The 26,465-nt window shown below is 45.4% G+C and overlaps 5 protein-coding genes across 9 annotated transcripts; 1 reads left to right on the forward strand and 4 right to left on the reverse strand.

The window, feature by feature from the left end:
• Nucleotides 1-304: 304 nt before the first annotated feature.
• On the forward strand, nt 305-5,163 carry LOC100827379. 4 transcript variants are annotated; one of them, XM_010234063.3, is made up of 3 exons: nt 305-676; nt 938-1,101; nt 1,755-5,163. In XM_010234063.3, the coding sequence occupies exon 3, from the start codon at nt 1,826-1,828 to the stop codon at nt 4,832-4,834; it is 3,009 nt and encodes a 1,002-aa protein (XP_010232365.1). In that variant the 5' UTR covers nt 305-676; nt 938-1,101; nt 1,755-1,825; the 3' UTR covers nt 4,835-5,163. The 4 variants fall into 4 exon arrangements, with proteins under 4 accessions (XP_010232365.1, XP_010232366.1, XP_010232367.1 ...); XM_010234064.3 differs by having other exon boundaries at nt 305-662; XM_010234065.3 differs by lacking the exon at nt 938-1,101.
• Nucleotides 5,164-5,826: 663 nt separating this feature from the next.
• LOC100827677 (50S ribosomal protein L33) lies at nt 5,827-6,719 on the reverse strand. Its single transcript, XM_003569822.4, has 2 exons — nt 6,558-6,719; nt 5,827-6,448 (listed from the first exon to the last, which is right to left on the reverse strand). The coding sequence occupies exon 2, from the start codon at nt 6,384-6,386 to the stop codon at nt 6,213-6,215; it is 174 nt and encodes a 57-aa protein (XP_003569870.1). The 5' UTR covers nt 6,387-6,448; nt 6,558-6,719; the 3' UTR covers nt 5,827-6,212.
• Nucleotides 6,720-7,627: 908 nt separating this feature from the next.
• On the reverse strand, nt 7,628-12,075 carry LOC100830722 (triacylglycerol lipase SDP1-like). The gene is given in 5 exon segments (XM_010234066.3): nt 7,628-8,110; nt 8,112-9,302; nt 9,400-9,543; nt 9,869-10,732; nt 11,026-12,075. Coding segments are annotated over 5 exon segments (2,952 nt in total). The 5' UTR covers nt 11,575-12,075; the 3' UTR covers nt 7,628-7,906.
• A 538-nt stretch (nt 12,076-12,613) lies between these two features.
• LOC100828394 lies at nt 12,614-14,126 on the reverse strand. 2 transcript variants are annotated; one of them, XM_024460232.1, is made up of 4 exons: nt 13,847-14,126; nt 13,707-13,756; nt 12,946-13,027; nt 12,614-12,856 (listed from the first exon to the last, which is right to left on the reverse strand). In XM_024460232.1, exons 1-4 carry the CDS (start codon nt 14,025-14,027, stop codon nt 12,714-12,716), a joined length of 456 nt encoding a protein of 151 aa, XP_024316000.1. In that variant the 5' UTR covers nt 14,028-14,126; the 3' UTR covers nt 12,614-12,713. The 2 variants fall into 2 exon arrangements, with proteins under 2 accessions (XP_024316000.1, XP_003569872.1); XM_003569824.4 differs by having other exon boundaries at nt 12,620-12,822; nt 13,847-14,105.
• A 2,849-nt stretch (nt 14,127-16,975) lies between these two features.
• On the reverse strand, nt 16,976-26,433 carry LOC100828696 (mitochondrial import inner membrane translocase subunit TIM50). The gene is made up of 10 exons (XM_003569825.4): nt 25,834-26,433; nt 25,601-25,689; nt 25,126-25,162; nt 24,222-24,283; nt 23,999-24,112; nt 23,436-23,540; nt 23,256-23,354; nt 18,626-18,782; nt 18,422-18,512; nt 16,976-17,333 (listed from the first exon to the last, which is right to left on the reverse strand). Exons 1-10 carry the CDS (start codon nt 26,111-26,113, stop codon nt 17,288-17,290), a joined length of 1,080 nt encoding a protein of 359 aa, XP_003569873.1. The 5' UTR covers nt 26,114-26,433; the 3' UTR covers nt 16,976-17,287.
• Nucleotides 26,434-26,465: the final 32 nt, after the last annotated feature.

Raw genomic sequence — 26,465 nt, forward strand, 5'->3', positions numbered from 1 at the left:
GGGGGGAAATCACAACTTCTCTTTTACGGATCAGATTCTGACGGGCCCTGAGATTCCCCCGGTCCGTAGGTCCGTCCGCCCGTCCATCCATAGCCTTTTCTCACACCTAACTTGGGGCTCGAACCGGCTTTCGCTGTCGGGTCGGGTCAGGCAGGCCCGCTCGCGCCTGCCTCCCTGCCCTACGCTTGCGCTAACCACCTATCAGCCGCTGCCGGTGGGGCCACGGCTTCAGCGTGGAGCCTTAATCGGCGTAGTAGTACAGCCTAACTACCAATTATGCCACCACTAATCCCATCCTCTTTTTACTCCCCCCTCTCTCTCGCTTAGCATTTTGCCTCCTCCTTCCCCGCCGTCGCCGCGGCTTCCTCCCCGTCTCTCTCTCGCTCTGCATATAAAAATGGCCAGCCGCGACACCTCACACTACTGACACTGCCTCTTCCCGACGAATCACACACACATTCACACTGGACTAATTGGACTGCCTGCCTGCTGCAGTGCTGCTTCTTCTCAAGCTAACGTGAGCAGCGGCGGCTGGTGCCGGTGGATCCTCGCGGGAGCTGCTAGCCTAGCCGGCCTGGATTCGGACCGGGCTCCGGAGCCAGAGCAGATCCCACGCCCGCCCGCCCGAGCGCAGGCGCGCGCCGCCTCGAAGGAGTAGAAATGTAAGCTCCCGCAGGTACTTCAAATTTGCGTTCTTCTGTTGTTCTGTTCTTCTTTCCACCGGGGCGCAAGTAATCAGTAAAGCGGATGGTCGTTTCTTCCGCGAGTCTGGAGCTGTACGCCTTGATCGGCCCGCGGCCTCCTGAGGCGTGCTTCTTGCGGTTTCGCGGCTGCCTTTCTGCTTTGCCAGATCTGGGAGCTGTCGGCATGCGTGATCTTGTTAGGCTCAGTATTTGCTTCTCTTTGCTGATTCTGGTTCGTTGACGCCGGTCTGCAGATCTGGAGCTGTGAGCCGTCGCATCGGCGCAAAGATTTCGTTTTTGGTTGGTGCGGGTACGATTAGATCCGGTTGTCCGCGCCCCACGGTATTAAAGCTTGCGACGAAAAAGAAAGGCAAAGAGTTGCCGTTTTTCTTCCTCCCTTGCCACGCCGCTGTACACGGTTAGTTTCGTTTCCTATCTTGGCTCCTGGCCCAGGTTGTACTTGGTACTCTGTGCATCATCAAGTATGGGCAACTCAATTCTCCCGATGCTATGTCATCAATCACAGTTATTTTTCCTGCTCCCAAATTGATCAATACAGTAAAGCACACAGCTCATCTCAACCTTTCTTGCTGGCGTCCAATAAACAAGATAAACTCTTGGAGAAGTTCTTTCTCCCTTGGTTCAACGTACTTGCTGAGCCATTATTGAGCCATGATTGGTTACTTTATCTGAATGATCAATAGAATGCACATTTGCTACAGTTTTGTTTTGTCCCCTTTCTCCAAATTTCACCAGTTTATTTCAGTCAGTAGTAAGTAGCTGATCTTGGTTAGTTGGTCTGAAGTAAAACTGTGCATGTTGTACTGTTGTTTACTACTAGTAGTTTGCTTGTTTCTTTACCCCCAAAGGTTCATCAAAGATTAAGCATTTCTGTTGTATTGCTCGTAGCCATACATCCTGTTGATCAACAAAATTCTTATTCCCAAAGGTGCATTTTCAGTATGTAATGCCTAGGGGCCTTGCCTTCTCGCAAAAAAAAGAGTATGTAATGCATATGAATGGATTCAAGATGTTCAAATCATGATGGAAATGTTTCTTCATGTTTTGCAGATACTGATTTGCACAGCGATCAGTTGAATCACAGGCCAATTTGAGAGCTGGATAGTGCTGAAAATGGGTATATGGAGCTTCAACAGGAAAGCTCCGATGTCGGGGCTTTGGTCTCGGCGCCGTCAAGGAACCTCTCGTCCTCTTCCTCCACATTTGTTTCTGCCAACCAATCACCTTTCTTCACGCCACGGTCACTGTCTGCACGTCGCCCAGAGCACGCACATCCTGAGGACAATAACTCCTCCAGGGGCATCGCGCTGAAAATCAGTGATATTCTGTCTAGTGACACTCTGAAACAACAGGAGAAGTTACCATCAGCCAGCACTAGATTACTACAATACGGCGCTTCTTCTCCTCCTAGCCTTTGCACTTCAAGTAATTTTGGAACTCCAGCAATTGTCTATAACAACCCAAGCTTCATTTCCACCTTCAATGGCCCGTACCAAGGCAGTTCGTCAGCAACTAGCAACTGTGTCCGATCAACTCGAAAAGAGAAGCAAAAGAGGCAGGCCGCGATATATCGGAAATCTTCGTCCTCTCAACCTACAACGTCAGCTGCTTCTGTCAGTAGGCTTCGGAGCTACGATGTGTACATAGGATTTCATGGCCGCAAGGCTTCACTCCTGAGGTTCACAAATTGGCTTCGTGCAGAACTTGAGATTCATGGAATCAGTTGCTTTGCTTCTGACAGGTCTAGGTGTCGGAGTTCACACAGTCATGATGCTGTTGAGAGGATAATGAATGCTTCCACGTATGGAGTTGTCATCCTTACAAAGAAGTCATTTGGCAATCCTTATACCATCGAGGAGCTCAGGAACTTCTTTGGCAAGAAAAATCTGATCCCTATATTCTTTGACTTGGGTGCTGCTGATTGCCTTGCCAGAGATATCATCGAGAAGAGGGGAGAATTGTGGGACAAACATGGTGGTGAGCTGTGGATGTTATATGGTGGAATGGAGGATGAATGGAGGGAATCAGTTGATGCTCTTTCCCGGGTGGTAGATGTGCAATTAGAAGCGAATGATAGCAATTGGAGGGGTTGCATACTGCAAGCTGTTATTCTTTTGGCCACGAAATTAGGTAGGAGAAGTGTGGTTGATCGTGTGAGTAGGTGGAGAGCAAGGGTGGAGAAGGAGGAATTTCCTTTCTCCCGTAATGCTGATTTTGTTGGGAGGAAAAAGGAGCTCTCAGAGTTGGAGCTCATTTTATTTGGTGATGTCAGCGGAGAAGGTGAAAAGAAATATTTTGAGCTCAAGACAAAGCAAAGAAGAAAAGGCCCTGTGAGTGGGTGTTCTGTTAACAATTGTGAGCAATTAAATGCAGCTGACATCAAGGGAAAAGAGCCTGTTTTGTGGAAGGAGACCGAGGAAGGCATTGAGATGCAGAGACTGGGCAGCCCACTGCAGCATGGCCGACAACCGAGAATGAAGAATGGGGGCAGGTATGGGAGGAAGAAAAAATCTAGGAAGATACTCTATGGGAAGGGCATTGCTTGCATATCAGGGGAATCTGGAATTGGCAAGACAGACTTGGCTTTGGAGTATGCATACAGATTCTCCCAGAGATATAAGATGATTTTGTGGGTCAGAGGGGAAAGCCGATACATTCGTCACAATTATTTGGCTTTACGAACTCTTCTGGAAGTAGATTTAAGTGTTGACACTCACTTGCATGAGAAAGGAAGTGACCGATGCTTCGAAGAGCAGGAAGAGGAAGCCATTGCCAAAATACGACAGGAACTGATGAGAGACATACCATATTTGGTAATCATTGATAATCTGGAGAGTGAGAAGGACTGGTGGGATAAGAGAGTCATAATGGACCTTCTCCCACAATTTGGTGCAGAGACTCACTTCATCATAACAACACGCCTTCCACGGGTGATGAACTTGGAGCCAATGAAGCTTTCTTATTTATCTGGTGCTGAGGCAATGACTTTGATGAAGGGCAGTATGAAAGAATACCCGCTAATGGAAATTGATGCACTGAAGGTCATTGAAGAAAAGCTTGGGAGACTCACTCTTGGCCTAGGTATTGTTGGAGCTATACTCTCGGAGCTTCCAATCACTCCAAGTAGGCTTCTTGACACGCTGAATCGGCCGCTGCCTATAAGAGATTTTTCTTGGAATGAGAGAGAAGTGATCAGCTTGAAAAATCATGAAATCCTTGTTCGGCTCCTGGATGTGTGCCTCTCAATATTTGAGCATGCAGATGGTCCTAGGAGTCTGGCAATTCGTATGGTTCAAGTGTGTGGTTGGTTTGCACCTTCTGCAGTTCCAGTCCATATGTTGGCTCTTGCGGCACATAAAATCCCGAAGAAACACCGGAGGGGTCCAAGGTGGAGGAAGTGGTGGCGGACACTAACTTGTGGCCTTGCAACTTCTAGGATGCAGAGATCTGAAGCTGAAGCAGCTGCAATGTTGACGAGGTTTGGAATTGCCAGATGCAGCGCAAAGTCTGAGTACATACAGTTCCATGATATGATCAGGCTATATGCACGCAAACGAGGAGGCACACGAACTGCTCAAGCTGTGGTCCAATCAGTGTATCTCCGAGGCTCAATCAAACATTCTTCTGAGCACCTGTGGGCTGCCTGCTTTATGGCTTTCGGATTTGGTTCTGATCCATTCTTGGTAGAGCTGAGGCCATCTGAGTTGATGTTCTTTGTGAAGCAGATTGTCATGCCACTTGCGATAAACACATTCATCACATATTCCCGATGTAACCCTGCACTGGAGCTGTTGCGTCTGTGCACTGACGCGTTGGACCGTGCAGCTGAATCCATGCTTGCTCATGCTGGCAAATGGAGGGAAACATCATTCTCCTGCTTTAGGCCAGTTCAGTCAGAAGCCCAGTACACCTACCTTTGGCAGGAGATTGCTCTTCTGAAAGCTTCTGTATTAGAAACACGGGCCAAACTGATGCTCCGAGGTGGACAGTATGACATTGGAGATGACCTCATAAGGAAGGCCATATTCATCCGCACTTCCATCTGCGGCGAGCACCACCCCGACACAGTTTCAGCTCGAGAAACCCTCAGTAAACTAACAAGGCTTCTTACAAACGTCCACCTTAGTTGATTCATATAGCTTAGGACTTCACCCATATATTCTTTTTAGTGTGGCTTTTTCATAATCGCCGTACAAAATGCCCCAGAATATCAAATAACAAAGTAAATTTGTCTTCTTCATTTCCACCTTTCTTTTTGGTTGGTGCTGAAAGCATCGTATGTTATTTCCACCCTTGGGCCTCCCTCTCTTCAGGGTCGCATTAATACATGTTGTCTTTGGAGTAAGCTGATGTGCTGTTACTAGATTGTACTGGCAACTGCATGCACAGAGGATTTTGAAATGATGTGTAAGTTGTGTCTTGACACATGATAAGATTGTCATGCTTGTTCGAAACTACAGTCCAGTACAGAATCTGTGCTGATTAGAGATGCTGTCGACTTGACGCATGAAATATTTGCATTTACCTGAGCTGAACATTGTTGCTGTGGTGTTTCTGAGCCTCGAGTTGGGTGGAGCCCTGTGCCTACTCGCCCGTGTCTGCTCAATGAATCTGCATAATGCATTTTGTTTGTCCTTGCATAATGCATCTTGTTTGTCCTATATTGGTGCTCATTATTACTAGCATTTGTTCTTGCCTAAGTTACCCAGGGATGTTAACAATCAGGAAGTAGCCAAGTTGGAACAATACTACTGAATGCTAGAGTAACATCTTAAGACGATGCTTTAGCTGCAGGCACGTTACATTTCGTCGTGGCTGTAAAGATTCTTGCATTGTGCTAATCCATGAAACGAGAAATCAAGCTAAGTCAACACCCAACAGTTCCGTGCTTCTATCTTGACTGGGTGTATGCATGCATTCGTCCCAAATGTGGCAAACACAATTTTTTTTCCCTCTACTTCTTTGCCTCCCTTCACACCCCTGTTGCTGAAGGGAGCCTGGAGAAATGGAAGATGACGAACACCTGCAATCCTAAAAAAAAAAAAGGGATTGCAATCATTTGAAAATCTTATGTTACAGAAACCCTGAAGACCTGAACAGCCTATAAGCACCAAGACACGAATTAGTCTCCAAAAAATGTACAAGAACAGGAAATTGTTACACATTTACTAGTAACTGAAGTATGCTACTAAGTCAGATCAAGTGAGCAATCTCAACATGTATATTTTTCAACAAGAGAGACATCACAAATGCCAAATAGTTACTTGCGTCGGTTGGACACGGACCCGCGGGCTGTCAAATCTGTCGGCACGATGAACACAGTAGCTTGATGAAGAAGTGGAACAAGCGAACAGCAATGCACTGCAGCTCCTCGGTCCAGAGACAGTACAGTACATGCAAAGAAAGGAAAAAAGAAGAACAAAACACAATGCATTCTTCTCCCCTGGTCCATTCCATGACTCGACGATGTTATTATTAAGCTTCCGGCCTAAGAAGATCTCGCGCTGCTCACTTCATCTTGGCCTCCGTGAAGAGGACGTGCTTGTTGACGCGGGGGTCATACTTCCTGAACTCGAGCTTCTCCGTGATCCGGCGAGGGTTCTTGCGCTTCACGTAGAAGAACCCCGTGCCGGCGGCCGACACGAGCCTGATGAAGATGGACGCCCGCTTCGCCTTCCCCATTTCCGCCGGAACGGCACGACGGCGACGACGAAGACGGGGTTGCTTTCTCCGGGGGAAAGAAGCTGCCAGAAAGACGCCCGAATCAGAGACTTGAGATCAGTGCACTGCACAGTTCGTATCGTGCATTTTTCGTTCAAAGGAGGGATGATTTGGGAGAGAGGGGCGGCTTACGAGGCGATAGGATTCGACAGCCGGAGCAGACCACAGCGTCACTTCCCTTCCCCGGTTCTTTCTGGCGCGGCGGCTAGGGTTCTAGCGAGGAAGCAGGGGAAATTGGTGGGGATGGGCCGACCGGGGGTTGCCTTCGATAGATGGGCTGGGCTGTGAGGCTGTCGCAACAACTTGTCACTAGTTCGGTAATCGGTTCCCAGATCTCAGAGCATACGGGCTCCTAGCATCCGTCCTGGTCTCCTGGAAGCGACCAGGACGAAAGGGCCCCTCCACTTCAAAAAAAAATTCCTCTAGAATACCCTCCACTTCAGTTGTAACGCCGGTATTCAAGTTTAGAATTGGAATCCTGGAATTCTGCTGTTTGGATGTCCGTGGAATTCATAGTTGAAATTTGAGGTCAACTAGAGCTAAAAGGGACCTCTCTCGTGCCGCAACCACCGCCATAAGGACAAATTAGTACTCACTCCCTTCCTAAATGTAATCAGTTCTAGATTTGTACTAAGTTAAAAAAAATAAACTTTGATGAAGTTTATAGAAAAATTTACCAATATTTAGAATATCAAATAAGTACGTTATGAAAATATATATCACGATGGATTAGTAAAACTACTTTAGAGTGTAAAGTCGTAAATGTTGGTAAATTTCTTATGAATTTGATCAAAGTTTAAAAGGTTTGACTTAAAACAAGCTGGGACTTAATACGTCATACGTCCAATAGGATACTATTCACAACCTCATTTTTCATTTATGAGGTTGTGAATCGAATTTGGACATGAAGCACCTGGATGGTAGATGTTATTATCTTGATGCCACATATAACTTTCAGAAATTTTTGTTGACCTTGGGATGTGTTTTTATTGCTTAGTGCACTATTACAACTCAAGTATAGGTGTGCTAGTGCATTCACGTGGCCCCAATGCTCACAGATTAGTAAGGCAGGCTGCATAAGATCCTAACCAAGTCAGCCGTGCCATCATATTTTCACAAGCTCAGTTTTTCCTTCTTTTCTCCTTTCTCTTTTTTGAAATACACTCGCTCTAGGTTGATGAACCATTTGTCGGGCAGGCGTCTGAATTAACAAAATAATGACATCCATCGCAAGCAATTTTCAGAAACAGATCAACTCGCTCTGATCTAATAAAAACCCACTCTTTGTCCCCCACTACTGGGGGGGTTTAACTGACTATCAAGGGGATAAACAATTCAGTTTGACCGTGAGACGAGTTTAAACTGCCAACATCACATGGAGCAGATCAAACTGAATTGTTTAAACCCCCAAGTCGGGGTACAACATAAAATTAAGTCAGTCTGCAGTTTAGTATGTTCTTAGTGGAAATCCTCTGTGCTACTCAGGTTCGTTTCTTCCAGATTCCAGAATCACATCCGACTCTCTTCTCCAAATGAAGCCTGACATGTCTATCATCTTCTGAAACTGAAACACGGTATGATTTTACAGCTCCGGCATCCCCTTGATGGTGATGCTGCCTAACTTTACATCTCTCAACACACAACATCATATGCTTGAGAAAAATAGAGACTCTATTAGCAAGAACCTGAGTCGGCTTTGTCATTGCCCGTAGTTGAACTGCCATCAGGACATTCTGTCTTCACTATCTCCAATCCTGCTTCTGAACAAGGCTCACCATGCCGACTAATTTTTGTGGTCGGGGTTGTTGGAGGGGTCTCCACACAGATATTGAAAAGAGAAGGAGCTTCTGATCTAGTAGCACTTGTTACAGTTTGACCACCTGTGGAGCCAGACAAATCTAATTTTTCTGCAATATTCCTGCTGCTCATGTATACTTCAGGGTCAGGTGCTGCTTCATCATCAACATTTAATTCCATGTCATCATCGTCCGAAGCACCATAAAGAGACTCAGTCGGTACTGTTTCCACATCTGCTTCCCGCGAAGATCCATGAGGGTCAACTCCAGAAGTAGATGCTAGAAGAGTATCCCTTCTCACGACATTGAACAAAATACCATTCCCAATCTTTTCAGGCTGCAGTAAGTCACCTTCAGGCACCATGATACTTGTCGTAAGACCAAATGGAGATCTAGGGACAGTAGTATCATGAGGATCGCAACCTGAATTGCCTGAGCTCCTATAAGGATTAACTCGCATTGTGCGGTTATCAACTGGCCCTCTGTCAATTGTGTCACCAGGCGAGAAGTTATTATTATTTGGTGACACAGTATCACTTCCGCTTTCCCTTGGTGAAAGTGCTCTGAATTCTGTGTCAATTTCAAGGTTCTGAACAAAGCTAATGAATTTATTAGCTGAGGCTGTCCTCATGAGAGGTCCACCACTTCTTGTCCATGAATTTAAGTCTATACTCTCAGATTCACTGTCACTGCTGTCATGTATACTTCGCTGGAGATGATCGTTCCTGTTAGATGGTCCAGCAATCCCTCCAACTACTTGATGATTTATACGATTGGGAGACGCGAGGATTTCATCCTCAAGAGAACCAGTTGAATTTTCTCTAGCTATCAGATTCCATGATGGAATCCTCCTAGATGGGCAGAGTCTAACTGTAGCACCATATCCTTGTGAAGCGGCTGCTCTTTCTGCACTTCTCTTTAGCCTACGCATGTGGTTCAGGAGGGCAACACATTCATCTAATGCAAGCTCAATAGCGCAATTTGCCCTGATGGCCGAGAGCTTCTCCCAAGTGCATCGCCTACCCTGCCTTGCAGCCTTCTGAAGCTCAGCATACGACGGATTCTGTATGATCTTCGAATACTGATGATACAGAGAGAAAAAACATTTGTAAGGTTACTGATGAACATGTCCAGATTTCATATTTGCATGCAAGAATGAATTCGGGAACATTCAGAACCTGAGCAAGAGTGGCTGGCATAACAATTGTGACATCACCTTCCCAATGTTGAGCAAACAACTTAGCTATTCCTCCTAACGGGAATCCAAGTTCCAGAACTTGATTGAACCTATGCTTAACTTCCATCTCAGCAAGTTCAGCAAGCTACATACAGAACCATATTAGAAGATCATGTTAGATCATAGAACAAAGTACCATGCCAACGATACATTGACAAAACGAATTACTTGGCCATACAATTCAGCTAATATTTCCGGTCAGCTATGCCTTGGTGTTTATAGTGCTATGCTACTGAGTAACCAACTCACAGACATTCCCAAAACAGTGAGAGGTATTATTATCATATATAAATGCAGGGAAATGAATGTTTGCATGAACAGGTAAGTATGGTCAATCAAAATTCTTCCAAAATCGACAGAGAATAAGCAAAAAACAGTTAACTGTAGTATGGAGAAAGTATTTGACATACCTTGGCAGCAAAGCTGCCTCCGTAAGCTCTGATGATCTCCTTTAGTCTCAATAATGGAGCTATGTGAGGATTGGCTTGGCTCACTATGAAATGATTTACATTGAATAATTCCTTCAATTGCTTCATGGGCAAATCACTTTCCAAGCTCCCATCTCTCCAGCGCCGAGTTGCAGCATCCGCTCGTTCCTCCACACCCAACAAGAATGGAGCATGAAAAGGAACGGTTTCTCCAAATCTATCTTTTGCCATCAACTCTTGGGCCTCAAAAAGTCCAGGAAAGGCACATGAAGCGGTTACTGCACTCCAGATGAGAACATGAGGTGATGTCAAATAGTTCAGGCATCGAGGTGGCTCATGTTTCCTTGGGGAACACACAGTGACAACGAGAACACGGCCAGTTATATCATAGGCCTCTTGAAATGTCAAATTGCTTGTAAGATTTCGCAAAAGCATCTGTAAGTGCCTAATGTCGTGAACAGCTCCATGTGTCAAAATTCTTTTAAACACAGGAAAGATCCCGCCCATCTGGTCAAAGAATTTCAAGGAATGCCATTCCTCAAAAAAACTTTCCAATTCTGGCCATGACCGTGTGGCTACAATAGCACACACTATTGAGCCAACGCTTGATCCTGAGATAATCCTAGGTAGAAGCTTATGTTCTACCAAGGTTTTCACAACACCCACATGAAAAGATCCAAATGAAGCACCTCCACTTAGCAGTAAGGCTGATCTACCAAAGGCATGCCTTGTCTCATGCATAAATGCCAGTTTCTCTTCCAGAGGTAACTCGTCTGAATCAGAATTGCACACCATCTTCAGCTGGGTAGATACCTCCTCAATATACTCCTTGATGAGTTTAGGCACCTGGCATTAAATTAAGAATATCAATACATTTGAGTGATGAATGTCCATGTTAACGCAATCCCGACGAATCATGAAAACAAAGTAGGTTTATTATTCAAGCTTAACTCACAAAATACATAATGGATCCAGTTCAACTTTTACCTCATGAAATTACTTATATATCACTATGCAAGTTTCCAGACTTTGACTACTGGAAAGGCGAAATACTCCAGAAATAAGTAGTGCTATGACCTCAGTACAGCAAGCATCATCGAATGGCATGAAAATTCTGTCCAGATGGATAGTGCCAGTACCTGCAGTCTCCCCTTGTGGAGCTCGGGGTTGCACATGTTACCAAGGTTCCTGAGCAGGTCAGCGCGCATGCAGAAGACGATGTCCCTGAGCGACCCCTCCTGCCGTCGGTGTATGAGCTCGCGGAGCTTGTTGCGCACGAGCTCCTCGTCGTAGAGGTCGGCGTCGGTGGCGCGGCGCGGCGTCTCCCTCTCGAGCATCCGCGCGGCGTGCGCCCACTCCTCGTAGGTGAGCGCGGCGCGCATCATGTTCCGCCAGAACTTGCGGCGGTAGGCGGACTGGACCCGCGCCCGCACCCCGGCGCGGCCCCCCCGGCCGCGCAGCAGGAGCGCCACGGCGCAGACCGCCAGCAGGATCCCGCGCGTGTTCTCGCGCGGGTGCAGCCACGCCGCCACCAGGGGCATCGCGGCGCGGAGCGCCAGGGCGAGGCGGTGCCGCAGCCGCGCCAGCGAGCCGCAGAGCAGCACGCGCAGCGCGAGCGCGCGGCCCGCCGCCGTGGACGGGCCGATCGCGAACGCCCCCACCCGGGCCTCGTTGCTGATGACATCCATAAGGTACAGCTAGCGCAGAAACCGCAGCCGAGGAGGATCACCCGGTCGGTCGCCGCAGCGGCCTTGGATCGGAGCAGAGCCAGAGGCAGATATGCGGAACAAAAGGCGTGAGGCGCTTGGGTTAGTTGGCTACGACACGGGCCTGCGCGCGCACGCCGCAGGCATGGCGTGTTGGGAACTCGGGATGGGGATCAAAAGGAAAGAGGACGAGTTGGGATTCTCCCTTCCGTGGATGGGCGCGTGGGGACAAAGGCGGCGGTCCTAGTCGGGAGGGAGGAGAAGGCCGAGGAGATAAAGGGGGAGGTTACGCTTGCGCAACTAACCGCGACCGAGGGAGGAGGCGCCGCCTTGTTTCGCCGTGTGTTTTATCTCGCGCGCCGACGCTGGCAATGTCATCCTCGTCGTTTGGGGATCGAGGATGGGGAAGAGAGGGGCGGGACCGCATGACGCGCGCGGATCTGGAAATGTCAAACGGGGGGAGGGAGGCGACGGACGGCCGCTCCGGCCCCCTGGGTCGGTGTGCCAGGGCAGTTAAAAATTGTTCGTTGCTCTGGGTCGCGCCCAATCTCTCCGTGGCCGGCTTGTCCACGTGCTGCAGTAGTGTGTTTTCAACCTTGTGCGAGTCAAACGTTCGATCGTATAGCTGCAGCATCATTTTCCATTTCCTATGGATGAATGCATGGTTGATTATTATCCTCGAATAAGGATGTTACGGCGGTCCTGTATATTTTCGTTTTTAGACCGATCTTTAAATAATTAACTTTAATTCTTAAAAATCAGACGATCGAGAAATAGTCGCGTAAGAAATAAGCGAGATCTTGCTACCATCCACGTATTCAAGTTAATGTAACGAAGATGTGCCACCAAGCACAGGCTGATCTTGAATCAGTAACGTCAAGGCTACTTGAGGTTGCCGGTTGCATCTGGCATTGCAATTCACTATGATAATCCAGTCTTCTCAACGGTTTGTATTTTACTTTTTTTTCCTATTTCATGACCATACTTTCGCAGAACATGTTGTGTGCATGAACCATGCAAATTTAGCTAGTGTGAAACTCTTTTTTCGATTGCACCGCCTTAATTCTTAATGCTGGTTTGGTAAGAACGTAATTGAATAGTACAATATTGACCACTTGGTCTTACAGTCTCCCATCCTTTAGTTCTAGTGATGATCGAGGTGCCGCATCCCACATGATGATCCTCAGCCTTTGAAGAATCTTCTCCACGATTGCCATGGAAGAAAACCACCTGAGAGAGATGATATAGAAGCAGGGCAACACTTCTGTCACAATGTATGCACACCAAAAGATTAAGAGAGAAAAACTTTTGCTAAGGGAGAACTAGAGTGAAACTGAAGCACAAATTGCATACCACACCCTTGGCATCGAACATATAGATCCTTCTTCATTACAAGGCCAGAGCCTCCACATATCTCACATTTCTTTTGTGCGATCTAAACAAACAAAGAAATAAACATTATCAAGCAAAGAATGGTAGTATCTCCGTTTTAAAATACAGAAAGTCTTAACTTTGTCCAAAATCTTTGACCTAGTTTATAGAAAAACGCATCAACATCTAGAATATCAAATAGATACTAAGAAAATATATATCATGATTCATGTTAGAGCTAATTTAGAGTAGTAAGTATTGGTAGATTTTTCTATAAAATGGGTTGAAATTTGTGAAGTTTGAATTAGGACAAACAAATATTTCCTACATTCATGACCTAGAGAGTAATAATGAGGCACTGAGAAGGATTCATGCTGTGAATGAGGTGCCATACTGAATATTGATAGAGGTACAAATCTCCACCTATCAGATCTCAGTGGGAAGACAGTTCAAAGAATACTACTTACGAACTTCTCCCTCAGAATCAATAAAAAATGTCATCCACTTACTACTACAATATGGACGACACTTTTTATGAATCGGAAGGAGTAATTATTTATTTGCGCACAAATCTTCAGAATCTTCACCTATGATTATTTCCGCAGCGATGAAACTTCAGAAATATCAGAGTCAGGTTGCGTAGTGGTGTCGGATACTTGGATTGAATTCAGAGTAGCACTGTGCTAATTTGTTTGCGCGAACGACATTTCCAACGAAGGGCGATAAATAGAACCGGCACTCACAATTCTCTTGCTGAACTCTACCCCTGCAACGACGAACGGCGTCACTCCAGCTGCAGAAACAAGGGATACCATCAGACACACGAGGCGAGGAAGACACTATGTAGCGTCGTGCGTGGCAAACCAAACGTGCATGGAACGACCTACAGCGCCGACGACGATCTGCCAGGTGACTTCCGCCGGCGGGAGATCGGCAACGGCGGAAGGTGCGTCAACGGCTCGAACGCGGACGGCAGGAGCCCTCTTGCCGACGCTGCCGGGGACGAAGAATTCGTTGCGCCCGGCGGCGCTCGGCAGGCACGGGGGAAACGCGCGCGCCTGCATCGCCACAAGCTTCTGCCGGGCCGGAATGCTCCAGTCCACTAGCACTCTTCAGTATGGACCCTGGACGCGCGCGTTGCAGACGCGTCCACTTGTCCGCGATTCTGCGGTGGAGCGAACCCGAGAGGGATCCTGTCATCCTGCCGAGTGCCTCGGCTACGCGATGCTCCTGCGTCCACGATAAATCCGAAGGCCTCTCGTTTCGTTTGATGTTTGAACCCATCCCTGCCAATGGAACTGAAAGGGGATTCTAGTTCATTTTTTCACACTCTCTCCTAGTACGGAGGAAATGATAATGATTGCTATTTTTAAGGGGTAAAGTCCATTTAAAATTCCAAATCTAAAATGAATCCTAACTTTTTAATCCATGAAATCGGCATCCTGGTGTGATCTCAACCTTTAGGAGTGAAATCATGTTTGGCGGGGATGAGATTGCCAATCTGGTGGATAAAACTCGGAATTTGGTAACGAGTAAAGTCTTTTTTAAACTTTATGTTTGTAGAGCTCGTCTGTTTTAGTTGCTGATGCGATTGTTGATGTTTGTCAGACTACAAAAGCAACTTTGTAGTTAGATCCATGCATTGCTATTGGAAGTATTTATATATGGACAACAAACCAAAAGGCCGTGAGTCGATCAGATCTCCTTGAGACTTCCACTCTAAACATTTCTCATATTTGAAAAAAAAATGGTATGCTCATTCTTTGGTCTTGTAGGGGCAAAACAAAATGAATTTTGTGAAAAATAAAATAAAAATACATTGCTTTACAATAAAAGATGTAAAATTTCAACTAAACCGCATTTTTTTGGGACACCACCTAAACTACTCATTTAGTAAATTCTGAATTTTATGCACCACGTCAAAAATTCTTCACCCCCCAAACAAGATTTGGATCCCGAAGGTCGAGATCAGATGAAATTAATTTAGACAAAGTGCTGATTTCAGGGAATAAGAAGCTAAGGTTTATTTCAAACTTTGTTATAAGCATAAGGTTTAAAATGGACTTATTTCTAAGGGGGAGTGCTAGCCGTCGGTCGGGTGGTGGGGGGAAAATCGCCCCCCTTCCGCACCGTCCGATTGGAATTCCCACGTCCGTTGGATTCCTCGACTCTTCCTTCGCAACACATCGTCGCAGGAACGGCGGCGAGGCGTCGCAGCACCACTGCACGTCAGTCAAAGCATCACCGCGCACCAGTCGCAGTATTGCCCCACCGGCTAGAATCTAGGACCTCTTCCTAAGAAGACTTCCTAATTCAAAGCCAAGGTTTAAATAAGTCTCGCCTGTTCTGTCATAGCTCGGTACTGCCGGCCAACAGGGGCAGAGCCAGAAAATTTTGCCAATGGGTTCGTCTGAGATTTGGGCATAAACTAACTATAGTATTTTACGATCTTAGACCATCTCAAAACAAGCGTATACGGCTAAAGAACATAAAAAGCGAAAAATAAAATATCATCTATAACCATCACACTTAAACTACCTTATCATAAGGCAGTTCATCTAAATTAATTTCTCTCTGAACACAAGACTGCAGCAGACTAGCATTAGTAGAATCTGATTGCTTGTGTCTAACGGGTGGCCTTGAAGTGCCTGCATCACGTAGAAATAAATGGCGCACGATTTGGCTGCTACAGCGGCACGGAAGCCTCGGTGCGACGCTATGACAATTGCCGAGAAATCAACGTTAATCCCTAATTTTGCATTAATTCTTCATTATATAACAGATAAGTTTAGATATGGCGCTAAAATTTTGTACGCGAGTGCGGCGCAATGGCGGCTGCTATTGCGGCTGGAGGATGCCACAGCGAAATGATTTAGCATGCGATTTAAAACCTTGTTGCATCATTATCTTAATCTAACGATCGTTTCTTTTTCTCATAATAACGTTCCGTGGTCTAGATCAATCAATCAAAGTACAAAGAAAAACCAATCAGAACATTAGGGATTACGCTAGACACTAGACATGACTTAGAATTGAGGGAGATCAGGTGCTCACGTACCTGAATTTTCAGATCTCGGCAGGTAGACGGCTAGTCAGATTGCCGCTGCCGTCGCCGGCGTCCGGTGTCTGTGTGATGGGCGATGTGCGACGACAGAGACGAAGGAATTATGGGATTCAGAGTGGGGTTTTCCTTGTTTTGGTTGGCAGATAAAGAAACGACGCGAGATTGCATAAGAATTGGAGGAGAATACGAGACGACGCCGTCGTGTGTGTAGAGGGTGCGGACAGATCGATCGTTCAGCGTTGCTAGTTGGGCTGTTAGTTGTCTAGTTGGGCTGACTTGCCACCGAGTAAATCGGCTCCAGCCCAGCAGCACGGGATCGATGGGTTCGACCGTGATTTTTGGTTGGGTTCGGCCGAGTAACTATGCATCTATTTCTACGTTACCGGCAAAACTTATTGGTGTCAGGAAGCACCCAATGCCTCTATGGCAGCTCCACCCCAGCCGGCCAGCCTAACAACGTGGTCACCAACTTGCCAGTTGCAAATAACATCCAGGTATCAACTAGTGGCGGAGCCAGAAATCGAAAAAGGATGCTAAGATAGTCAATAGCTTCTCCTTCTAAACATCCTAGCTAGGCCGATGCTACAGTACCAATAGCACCGGCCCTGGTTCTGCCCCTGTTATTTATCAAGTTATCATGGGTTGCTCTAACAACACCACATATAGTAAGGCTCCGTTTAGCATTGGGTGGATTACCATAATCCTGTTTTTCTCACCTGTTTTTTCCTATTTTTGTGTTTGCTACCAACTTTTCCCTACTCTTGTGTGTACTTTGCCATAGCAGATTATAAAATAAGTTCAGCGCAACACAGTTCAGCAATGGCAAACCGCTTCCTAAGAAGAAATAGCTCCTGTTTTTGATAGAAAGAAAAAAAAAACAGTAAAGCTATCAGACTTTACCCACATTACCATGGATAGGGATTCAGGAATAACAAACACTACTGCCCAAGATCACAACAATCAACAATTTATTATAATGTAGAAGCTCATTTCAACAATTCCCATATTGCCAACAAAGCCAGCTTTGAAGAAATGACATGACATCACATGATCGTAAAACTAGGGCATTGCTTGGTCAGATGTCACTCCAGGATACCTATAATAATGGAAAAAATAAATAACTACCAAAAGCAGATGATTACAATCTTAGTTAATAGGTCCATCGAAAGTAATGAAGCAACAAAGTCCGAAGGTTCTATGTGTCTATAGAAGTTGGTAAAACGATCTTCGATCTGCTTCCCTAACAGCAGATTATAGTCATCATCGCCGCCAAAAGCGTCCCTGTGGCTTTTGTTCTTGCAGGCGCCTGCAAAATGATGGATTATGTCATTATAACATCTTAATCAGATAGCTGATCCGTGGACATTGAGTACCATGTGAACAGCATTATTCAGAATTTTGAGATAGTGACATCAAGTTCATCTATAGTTTGGGTGACTCAGCTGTTAACGACTTCTGACATGTTGAACTAAAGTCGAAGTTCCCTTACATAATTCCACAGCCCACAAGCTGTCAGAAAAATTGCACAGCCCACACAGGTAAAAGGCTAACTTCATATCGACACATAGAATGATTGCTGATGTCTATTGGGATTACCTACATTATAGAAAAGCTGGAAACCACAAAGATCAACCAGCCATCATATATAATGGAGATGGCTTAATAGTAGCCCTACGACCCAAAACTAAAACCATTGGAAGATTACATATATAAAAGAATCATTAGAACCTCTTAATCAGATAACTGATCCATTGATATTGACTGCCATGTGAATAGCAATATTGGGAATTTTGAGATAGTGCCATCAAGTTCATTTATAGTTTGGATGACTCAGCTGTTAGGAGCTAGTTAAATGTTGCAGTTCTTAGTTCTACAACGAAGTCGAAGTTCCATGCATGATTCCACAACTCACAAAGGAAAAAAGCTAGCTTCATGTCAATATGTAGACTCATTGTTGATGTCTATAGGATTATACATTATAAAAGGCTGGAAGTTCGATCACCCAATGGAGATGGCTAAATATTAGCCACTGGACGGTTGGACCCAAAAACGAAATAGATTGGCAGATTACATGTACTGGATAAAAAGCGCTGTTTGGTGGTAATGCACTGCAGTGGCATATTAAAGTGAACTTCCGTTTTTATATGGACACAACTTGAAAGCAACAGAAAATAACATAAATATGCTGGAATTAATTAAGCTTCTGATCAGATTCTGTTTTTATATGGACTTAAAAGTGAACTTCTGTTTTCATATGGAAACAACTTGAAAGCAACAGAGTCTGATTCAGAAAGCTAGTCAAACACCAATTGTTACTTTCAGAAAGCTTTGGACAGGTCAGATTCATCTTATATTCAGAAAATAAATTAACTAACTACGTAAAAACTTGCTTACTTCGAACGCTCAATAAACTCAGTAGGGATATCACGGCCTTGGAAGGATGCAAGGACAGGTCTGATGTCAGAAATTCTTGCCACGGCAACATCTGCAGCATTTGTTAGTTTATCAAGTTTATAATGTCGGCAGCACTTAAAAGGGAAGAAAAAATAGCATAGGATCCTGTCATCGGATTAGAGAGAATGATTTCATGACACTTACATTCAAGAAATGGAATAAGATCAATCAGTTGAGTGTCATTATCTTCAAGCTTCCAAGGTTTGATTTGCACACAATTTTCAGGCTGCAGGCATGACTCAAGAGCGTGGCCACTGATATAAATAACTTGCCCAGGATTTCTGTTCAGCTTTGACAAATCCTATAATTGAAAAATAATGTAACATAGGAAACTTGCATGCCACTGAGAAAGCATCAAAATACTTCATAAAACATGAAAGTACACAAACTGCATCTTAGACTAAAGAACTTACAACATTGGCCAATTTCTTAGAAATATAGTTGCCACATTTCAATAGACTTAAACAGGAATTATTCATCACCGAAAGAGTGACCTAGTGGGGAATGGTAAGCAAACCCTTGATTAACTAATCACAAGAGATAAACAGTATGAACTACCACGAGGTGATTGTACTGAAATGAATAGGTTTTCATGATTATTTCGACTGCACAACTTCTGAAGACACATAATTTTTAAGACAAGAACAGGGGGGATATCACCATTAAATGAGACATTAGCCCTGTGAATACAAATACGATAATTGCAAGCCCTCCACTTAGATTTGGTAATGGTCCTAATTTTTCTTAAATGCCATGTCACAACAAAGACACGACATGCGAGTAACTCACGCGTTTAGCATGACTATACTAAATCATGTATCACTAGTCATCCATGGCTCTTACATTGCAGCAGCACCCTAATTAAATCAATCAAAAATTGGCCTCACCTAACATTTTAGAACAAAAACCCAAGAATAAAGCAAAACTACATATCCACAGAAAGACTCTCAGTCATGTTGCAAAAAAAGGAAAGCTTATAAGAGAAGGTGGGAGTCATGCATATTAGAATGTATCTACAACCCAACTAGGCCTGGCGTTCGGTGCGGAGTGTCTTGGGTTTTTGGGTGCGGAACTTCATATGGGTTCAATCGGAGTGAGCTCAAACGGGCCGAGAGGACAAACGAACTGGGCTGGCTTGGTGTTTGTAAAAAACCGGTTCGGTGCGGCCTGGTTCGGGGCCTAGGAAGACCGACAGAAACCGTCGGGTTCAGTCCGTCCACAGAAGGCTCTCCCTACGAGGCTACGATACGCAGCAGCAAAAGGAAGTTTACGTCTATGCAGCTGGCAGGCAAAGCAGCATCAAGCCAGCGTCTAGACCGAATTATGTACGCGGGGTGGTGCGGGTGAGGGTGGAATATTCAGGCGGTGCGGGGCGGTTTCGGAAAAGAAAAACGGTCTGGCCAGGGTTGGGTGATTAGGGTAGTTACGTGCAGTGTGGGGTGGGTTCGGGGTGGATTTGACCCAATTACCAGGCCTAAACCCAACCTACAGTGGTCCATATTTCGTGTCTAGGACTTCAAGAACTCCATAGGCCTTGGTACCAAGTATATAAACACTCTAAAGGGTCCCTCACCAAAGTACTTTCTAGTTCAGGAATGCAAGATAATAAGTCAAGATCGCCAGCAAATTTGTGCAGAAGATAAGAAACCCTGTCAAGATGGAGAAAAGGCAAAAGCATGTGTGCACTGCACACAATGACTTACAGCATACATGTGATGATACAAAAAACAAGAAAGAGAAAATTTCATCTGGGTAGAACTCAATGGCAGAATTCTCATCATGGGTGCCCCAACACAATGCAGATTCGACATGTTTGCAGTGTAAGGTTCCAAACTGGCATAACTGAGATATATGATTCTTCTAGTGAGTTAGATCAATGTACAGGTGTATCTATGGTGCTTCGAGGCGTTCTAGTATCGCATTACACCAACTAGCAAAAGAACCCGTGCGTTGCTACGGAACAACGGAAAATTGTATCAAAACGTCAAATTAAATGTTGGTGTGTTTCATGAGCACATATGTATATAGCGATTATGATATGTTTATTTTCATGGGCTATACTCTGGTCTCTTTCTCTTTTTCACATGTCTTATTTCTATATTTCTCCTTGCCCTGCTCTCCTATTACTCCTACTCCGTACTTTATTTCTCGGATCTCTTCTTCCAGTTTCTCGCTCTCCCTCTGACTATCCTCTCCATCCACCCTGAGTGCAAACTCCTCCTCTCCCCGTCCCGATTCATCCCGCCACCGAACATCACGCCGCAATGCGCGGCCACCCGCTTGTGCGCACCGCCTCTGCCCGTAGATTCCCGCTGCGCGTCCAATCCCGCGCTCCGTCTGATCCCACTTGCCGCCATGTACGCCTGTGCGCCGCCATCCTGTGCCCTCTAGCAGCCTTGTCCGCTCATTCGCTGCGCCCGCGCACCGCCCACACATCGCGTCTGGCCACTGGTCGCCGCGCGCCATTGCCCGTCCGAGGGCCACCGATGGCTCGCGCCGACGCGGTCCCTGCTGCCTTGCGCGAGGCCACCGCCATCCCGGCCTCAGGCTCATCCCATCGCCGTCCAAGTCCCGCGGTGAGCCACCGGCGGCACGAGCCGGTGGAGGCGGTGGTCGGAGCGTGCTACAGAGCCGCGGGTCCGCAGCCGCCTTCCGCACACGGACGCCGCCGACGCGCACGAGCTGGTGGAGGCGGCGGGCGCGGGGGAGATCCGGATCGGGCAGGGGGTGGGGGTGAGATTCATAGTAGAGGAGGAGGAGCGAGGAGGGCTCTGTTGGTTTTTTTTTTGGGCGGTACGTGTTTTTTCTGCGCTTGAGGACCGTGGGGACAGCGGTGGCAGATTCGTAATTTCGGTGAAGTGACGTACCGCGACCGTACCATCACCACCAACTCCAAATTAATATATTGGTATAGATGAAGCAAGTCCATTTTATATCATCCAAGGTTTGTATATAGAAGTTAAATACGTAACTGCATAGCAAACAATCAACACACTTATATTGCTCGTGCTTGACATGAGCATTCATAACAAGCATCTGAAGCTAAGAGGCTGAACTGCTCAAGCATAACAGAAGAGATGAGTTATGTGTATTAGCTCCAAGCCATATCTATGAGAATTACCAAGGTGTGCCAGGTGCGGACCAGTGTTGCACCCTAGGAATTTGGGTTGCTAGAAAGGGTTTGCAGACTAATAACAAATAAAACAAACTGCAGATCAGTTAGTTTGCATGTACCGCAGAACCTTTCCAGCGATGATAATAAAACCTCTCTTTATCACTTATATTTGCCTTTCCTTTTAGAGTAGTGATCTTCTGAAAAGCACAATCATTATCTATACAAATTATAGGCTAATAGGACCTTAATAAAGGGTAACTGTTAACTCTTGTTTTGCCATCATATTGTAGAAGAGATGCAGTCATACAACTATGATGAGAGCAAGCAGGGACGGAGCCAGAAAATTTTGCCAATGGGTTCGTCTGAGATTTGAGCATAAACTAACTATAGTATTTTACGATCTTAGACCATCTCAAAACAAGCGTGTACGGCTAAAGAGCATAAAAAGCGAAAAATAAAATATCATCTATAACCATCACATTTTAACTACCTTATCATAAGGCAGTTCATCTAAATTAATTTCTCTCTGAACACAAGACTGCAGCAGACTAGCATTAGTAGAATCTGATTGCTTGTGTCTAACGGGTGGCCTTGAAGTGCCTGCATCACGTAGAAATAAATGGCGCACGATTTGGCCGCTATAACGGCACGGAAGCCTCGGTGCGACGCTATGACAATTGCCGAGAAATCAACGTTAATCCCTAATTTTGCATTAATTCTTCATTATATAACAGATAAGTTTAGATATGGCGCTAAAATTTTGTACGCGAGTGCGGCGCAATGGCGGCTGCTATTGCGGTTGGAGGATGCCACAGCGAAATGATTTAGCATGCAAAACCTTGTTGCATCATTATCTTAATCTAACGATCGTTTCTTTTTCTCATAATAACGTTCCGTGGTCTAGATCAATCAATCAAAGTACAAAGAAAAACCAATCAGAACATTAGGGATTACGCTAGACACTAGACATGACTTAGAATTGAGGGAGATCAGGTGCTCACGTACCTGAATTTTCAGATCTCGGCAGGTAGACGGCTAGTCAGATTGCCGCTGCCGTCGCCGGCGTCCGGCGTCTGTGTGATGGGCGATGTGAGACGACAGAGACGAAGGAATTATGGGATTCAGAGTGGGGTTTTCCTTGTTTTGGTTGGCAGATAACGAAACGACGCGAGATTGCATAAGAATTGGAGGAGAATACGAGACGACGCCGTCGTGTGTGTAGAGGGTGCGGACAGATCGATCGTTCAGCGTTGCTAGTTGGGCTGTTAGTTGTCTAGTTGGGCTGACTTGCCACCGAGTAAATCGGCTCCAGCCCAGCAGCACGGGATCGATGGGTTCGACCGTGATTTTTGGTTAGGTTCGGCCAAGTAACTATGCATCTATTTCTACGTTACCGGCAAAAGTTATTGGTGTCGGAAGCACCCAACGCCTCTATGGCAGCTCCGCCCCTGAGAGCAAGCCATCACCAATATGCAGACCAGTTCTGTGAAAAGCATATACAATATTCCAATCCATGCCCGCATCTTGTAAATTATTAACGAGTATATTTCAAAAAGACATCACACATGATACTTTACTTATTTGACAGGAAGGGGTATTAAGAGCTGCAAAATTATTGATATCAAATAACAAACAGAGCAGCATGTAAGATACTCATACCCGATAATGTTTTCCATTCTCGTATTTTGTTGCAACTCTCGATAGCCTGTGCCGAACACAGCCTTTTGGGTCCAATCTCTCCATAACAGGATCAACGTACTACACATGTAAACACAGTTTCATTAGGGTAAGATTTTGCGCGCGCACACAAGATAGTTGAAACATCTTGCCAAAACTTACCATACTCAGCTGATCAGAATACACAACAACTTCATAGAACTTTGACAGATGTTCCAAGAAGGCTTCAACTCCAGGTCTCTTAAAAGTCCTCCATCCTCTCTCACGCTATACAGTATACGGATATATGAAAAACATTAATCATGAATTCTTGATCAACCAATCCTCCGACCCTAGGGAAGGGCGCAACAAATAAAGCTTGTGCGCTATAAAATTAAAATATGAAGGTTTCTATCACGCAAACACTTATCCAATTAAGTTGGCCGATGGCCGAGCTAAACAAAGTTTAAAAAACCATGTGCTTCCACTGAGGATACATATTACAGAACTATTTAAATACTGCTCCAGGATATTCCTTTTTAGTTCACTCTGGGTGGCTATTACCATCAGAACTCAGATTTTAAAAAGGCTCTTTCGGGTTTCAGCAAAGCAGCTCGGACAGCAAATTTTAAGTGCAACTTTGTGGTATATTAAGAGATTTTGCTCACAGCTACATTACGAAAGATACAATAAGGAGCATAGCAAACACCAAGATTCTAAACTTCATAGAGAACACAAAATCTCACCTTCCAGTCTGAGTACACAAGAGTCTCATTCAGATCCAGAACTATGGTAAAGACATGCTGTTCTTGAGGATGTAGATCTGGAAGAAGTTTTTCTGATGATGGTTCACTAAATCCCTGCAGTGCATAGAATTGTTACTTTGTTAGTATGGTTATGAGCATTGGAAATATTTCACAATAACCAACATGGATCATGAAGAACATAGGTCTGCCCTTTTCTACTTACCTGAATTTGATCTTCAATTTCTCTCCTAACATCCAAGTATAGCTCAATAGCAGCAACAGGAACTGCAGAATATAACATACAGCTTTTACCAAGGCTTTATCTACTAAGATTTTGATGTTACACCTTCAAAATATGTTACCACTACCAACTAACTGTTAGATCCTAAAAAGGAAATAAAGAGGTGTGAATGAAAAATCACTGCAGTGCCAAACAGAGGCGAGCAAAAAGAAGCAACGACTCAACAAACAAGCAACATAAGAAAGCAGACAGTTAACAAATAGTTTGCAGTAGAGGAAGATGTCAACTGAAGAGCCTCAACTAGCTTCTCAGGTTAATCAATATGCTTATGTCATGCTGCTTCCCTGAGATATGCACTTGAACAGAGAAATCTAGAATATGCAGATACAGACAATATCAGGCATTAATTTACAGTCAGATTAAATTGAATTTTAGCTACCAATTTTATTACCAATGAAACATGCCCTTTGTAACTTGACACTGGCATACCATCTAATGATAAGTTTGCTACAATTAGCACACCATGCAAGCTCCTGTTAATAAAAAAACGTGTTCACTAGCTGCTTTACACTTGGGTATAGTGCAGTATTTTCAACTATGAATATTTGTGATATACTGGAAACCTACTGTCTAGGGATTCTTACTGTCTACCTTTATTTTAAGGCATATACATTATATTGATGAATTCTTAGAGTGAAGAGATGTGGTTATTCACTGATGTGGAGAAAAACTGCCCAAGGCTGTCTAGACAGTGTCAAAGCTTATATTCAAAGCAATTGAACAGAGTGAAGGATGGATGAAGAAAATATGTGCACGATAAGTGGCAATTAATTCATGTTCAACAGGTAACAGTACAAATAAGGAAGGAATGTGCCGTAGCCCCTACCTTTCAAAGCTTCAGAATAAGCCATAGCCTTATATTTCTGCATATAGGGGAAAACAATTGTTAGACATGGTTGATATCCAGTGGAGAATATTATTTCGGTACTCAAGTCCAGGTTTCTCCTGGCCCCCCAAAATGCACACCTCCCATAGAACATGCTATCTCTGTCCAAAATGATTTCTGCATCCCTATATACATTCAAATTCCTTGCAACTCGAACCAAACAACCCAACATTTTGATTTCAGAAAATGCAAATTCCTACAGAGAGATAATGCAAATCTCAATACAGCCGATCAATAGTCTAACCATGATATGTGGCAAGTCTTTTACATAGCCCGTAAGCTCCTCAGGTCGCATTTCATAATCCCGTATAAATACAGAAAGAGTGTTCTGCTTAATTGCTTATGCATTCACGCTGCTAACCAAATGACAAGTTAAACAACACAAGCACTCAAACAAGACATGTTAGTGCATTACCTCAAAGCCGGACAGGTCCTCCTGAATAGGACGTTTCACGTTCTCCCGGAACTCCCTTGTCTTCTGATCCACTTCATGCAGAGGATAAGCTAAAGACACATGGAAAACAAAAACGAGGACACAAATCAAACACGCAGTACCAGACCAGACCGAGCCCGTGTTACAGAGCAGAATGCAAAGCTCAGTAGCATAACCGAAAGATCCTGCGGAGGGCTAGATATCGGGGATCAAACCGTAGGTGACGTAGCCGGTGGCGCCGAGCGCAGCGGTGAGGGCGGTGACGATACCGGCCTTGAGCAGACCGAACGGCTTGCTGGCCCTCGGAGGCGGCGCAGAGGAGGGATCGCCATCGGCGGAAGACGATTCGGAAGCAGCGGCCGCCTCCTTGGAGGGGAAGGACGCTGCGGCGGCAGCGGATGCAGCTGCTGCTGCGGGGGAGAAGGTGGCGAAGGAGAGGGCGGAGGTCCTAGGAAGGAGCGCGAGAGAGAGGCGCGACCTCGCGATGCCGGACATGGCGTGGCTTGCGAGAGGGGTAAGGAATGCGGGAGGGTTCGGGTGATTTGCGGAGGGTTTAAGGAGAACGGACTCTACTGGAAGATGCGTCTGAGCCCGAGAAGGGGGGAAGGGAGGCGGCGGCGAGGCCGACGGGCGAAGGAGAGGACTGTTTGCAAGTTGCCCTCCTTGTCAGAGGGTAGCAAATTTTCCAGGGCTCGGCTGGGTACGGGCAAGTGGGCCAGAAACCAGCGCGCTGTGTAGATACGTGGCCCAGAGGTTCGACCTTCTTCCTGGACTGCTTTTCCTATGGGCCTCTTGGCGAACACGGTACGTCGTCTGTTGTCTGTCAGAATCTAGGGTTCGCGAGTAC

This window comes from Brachypodium distachyon, chromosome 2 (assembly GCF_000005505.3).
Source record: "Brachypodium distachyon strain Bd21 chromosome 2, Brachypodium_distachyon_v3.0, whole genome shotgun sequence".
NCBI classification, from domain to species: Eukaryota; Viridiplantae; Streptophyta; class Magnoliopsida; order Poales; family Poaceae; genus Brachypodium; species Brachypodium distachyon.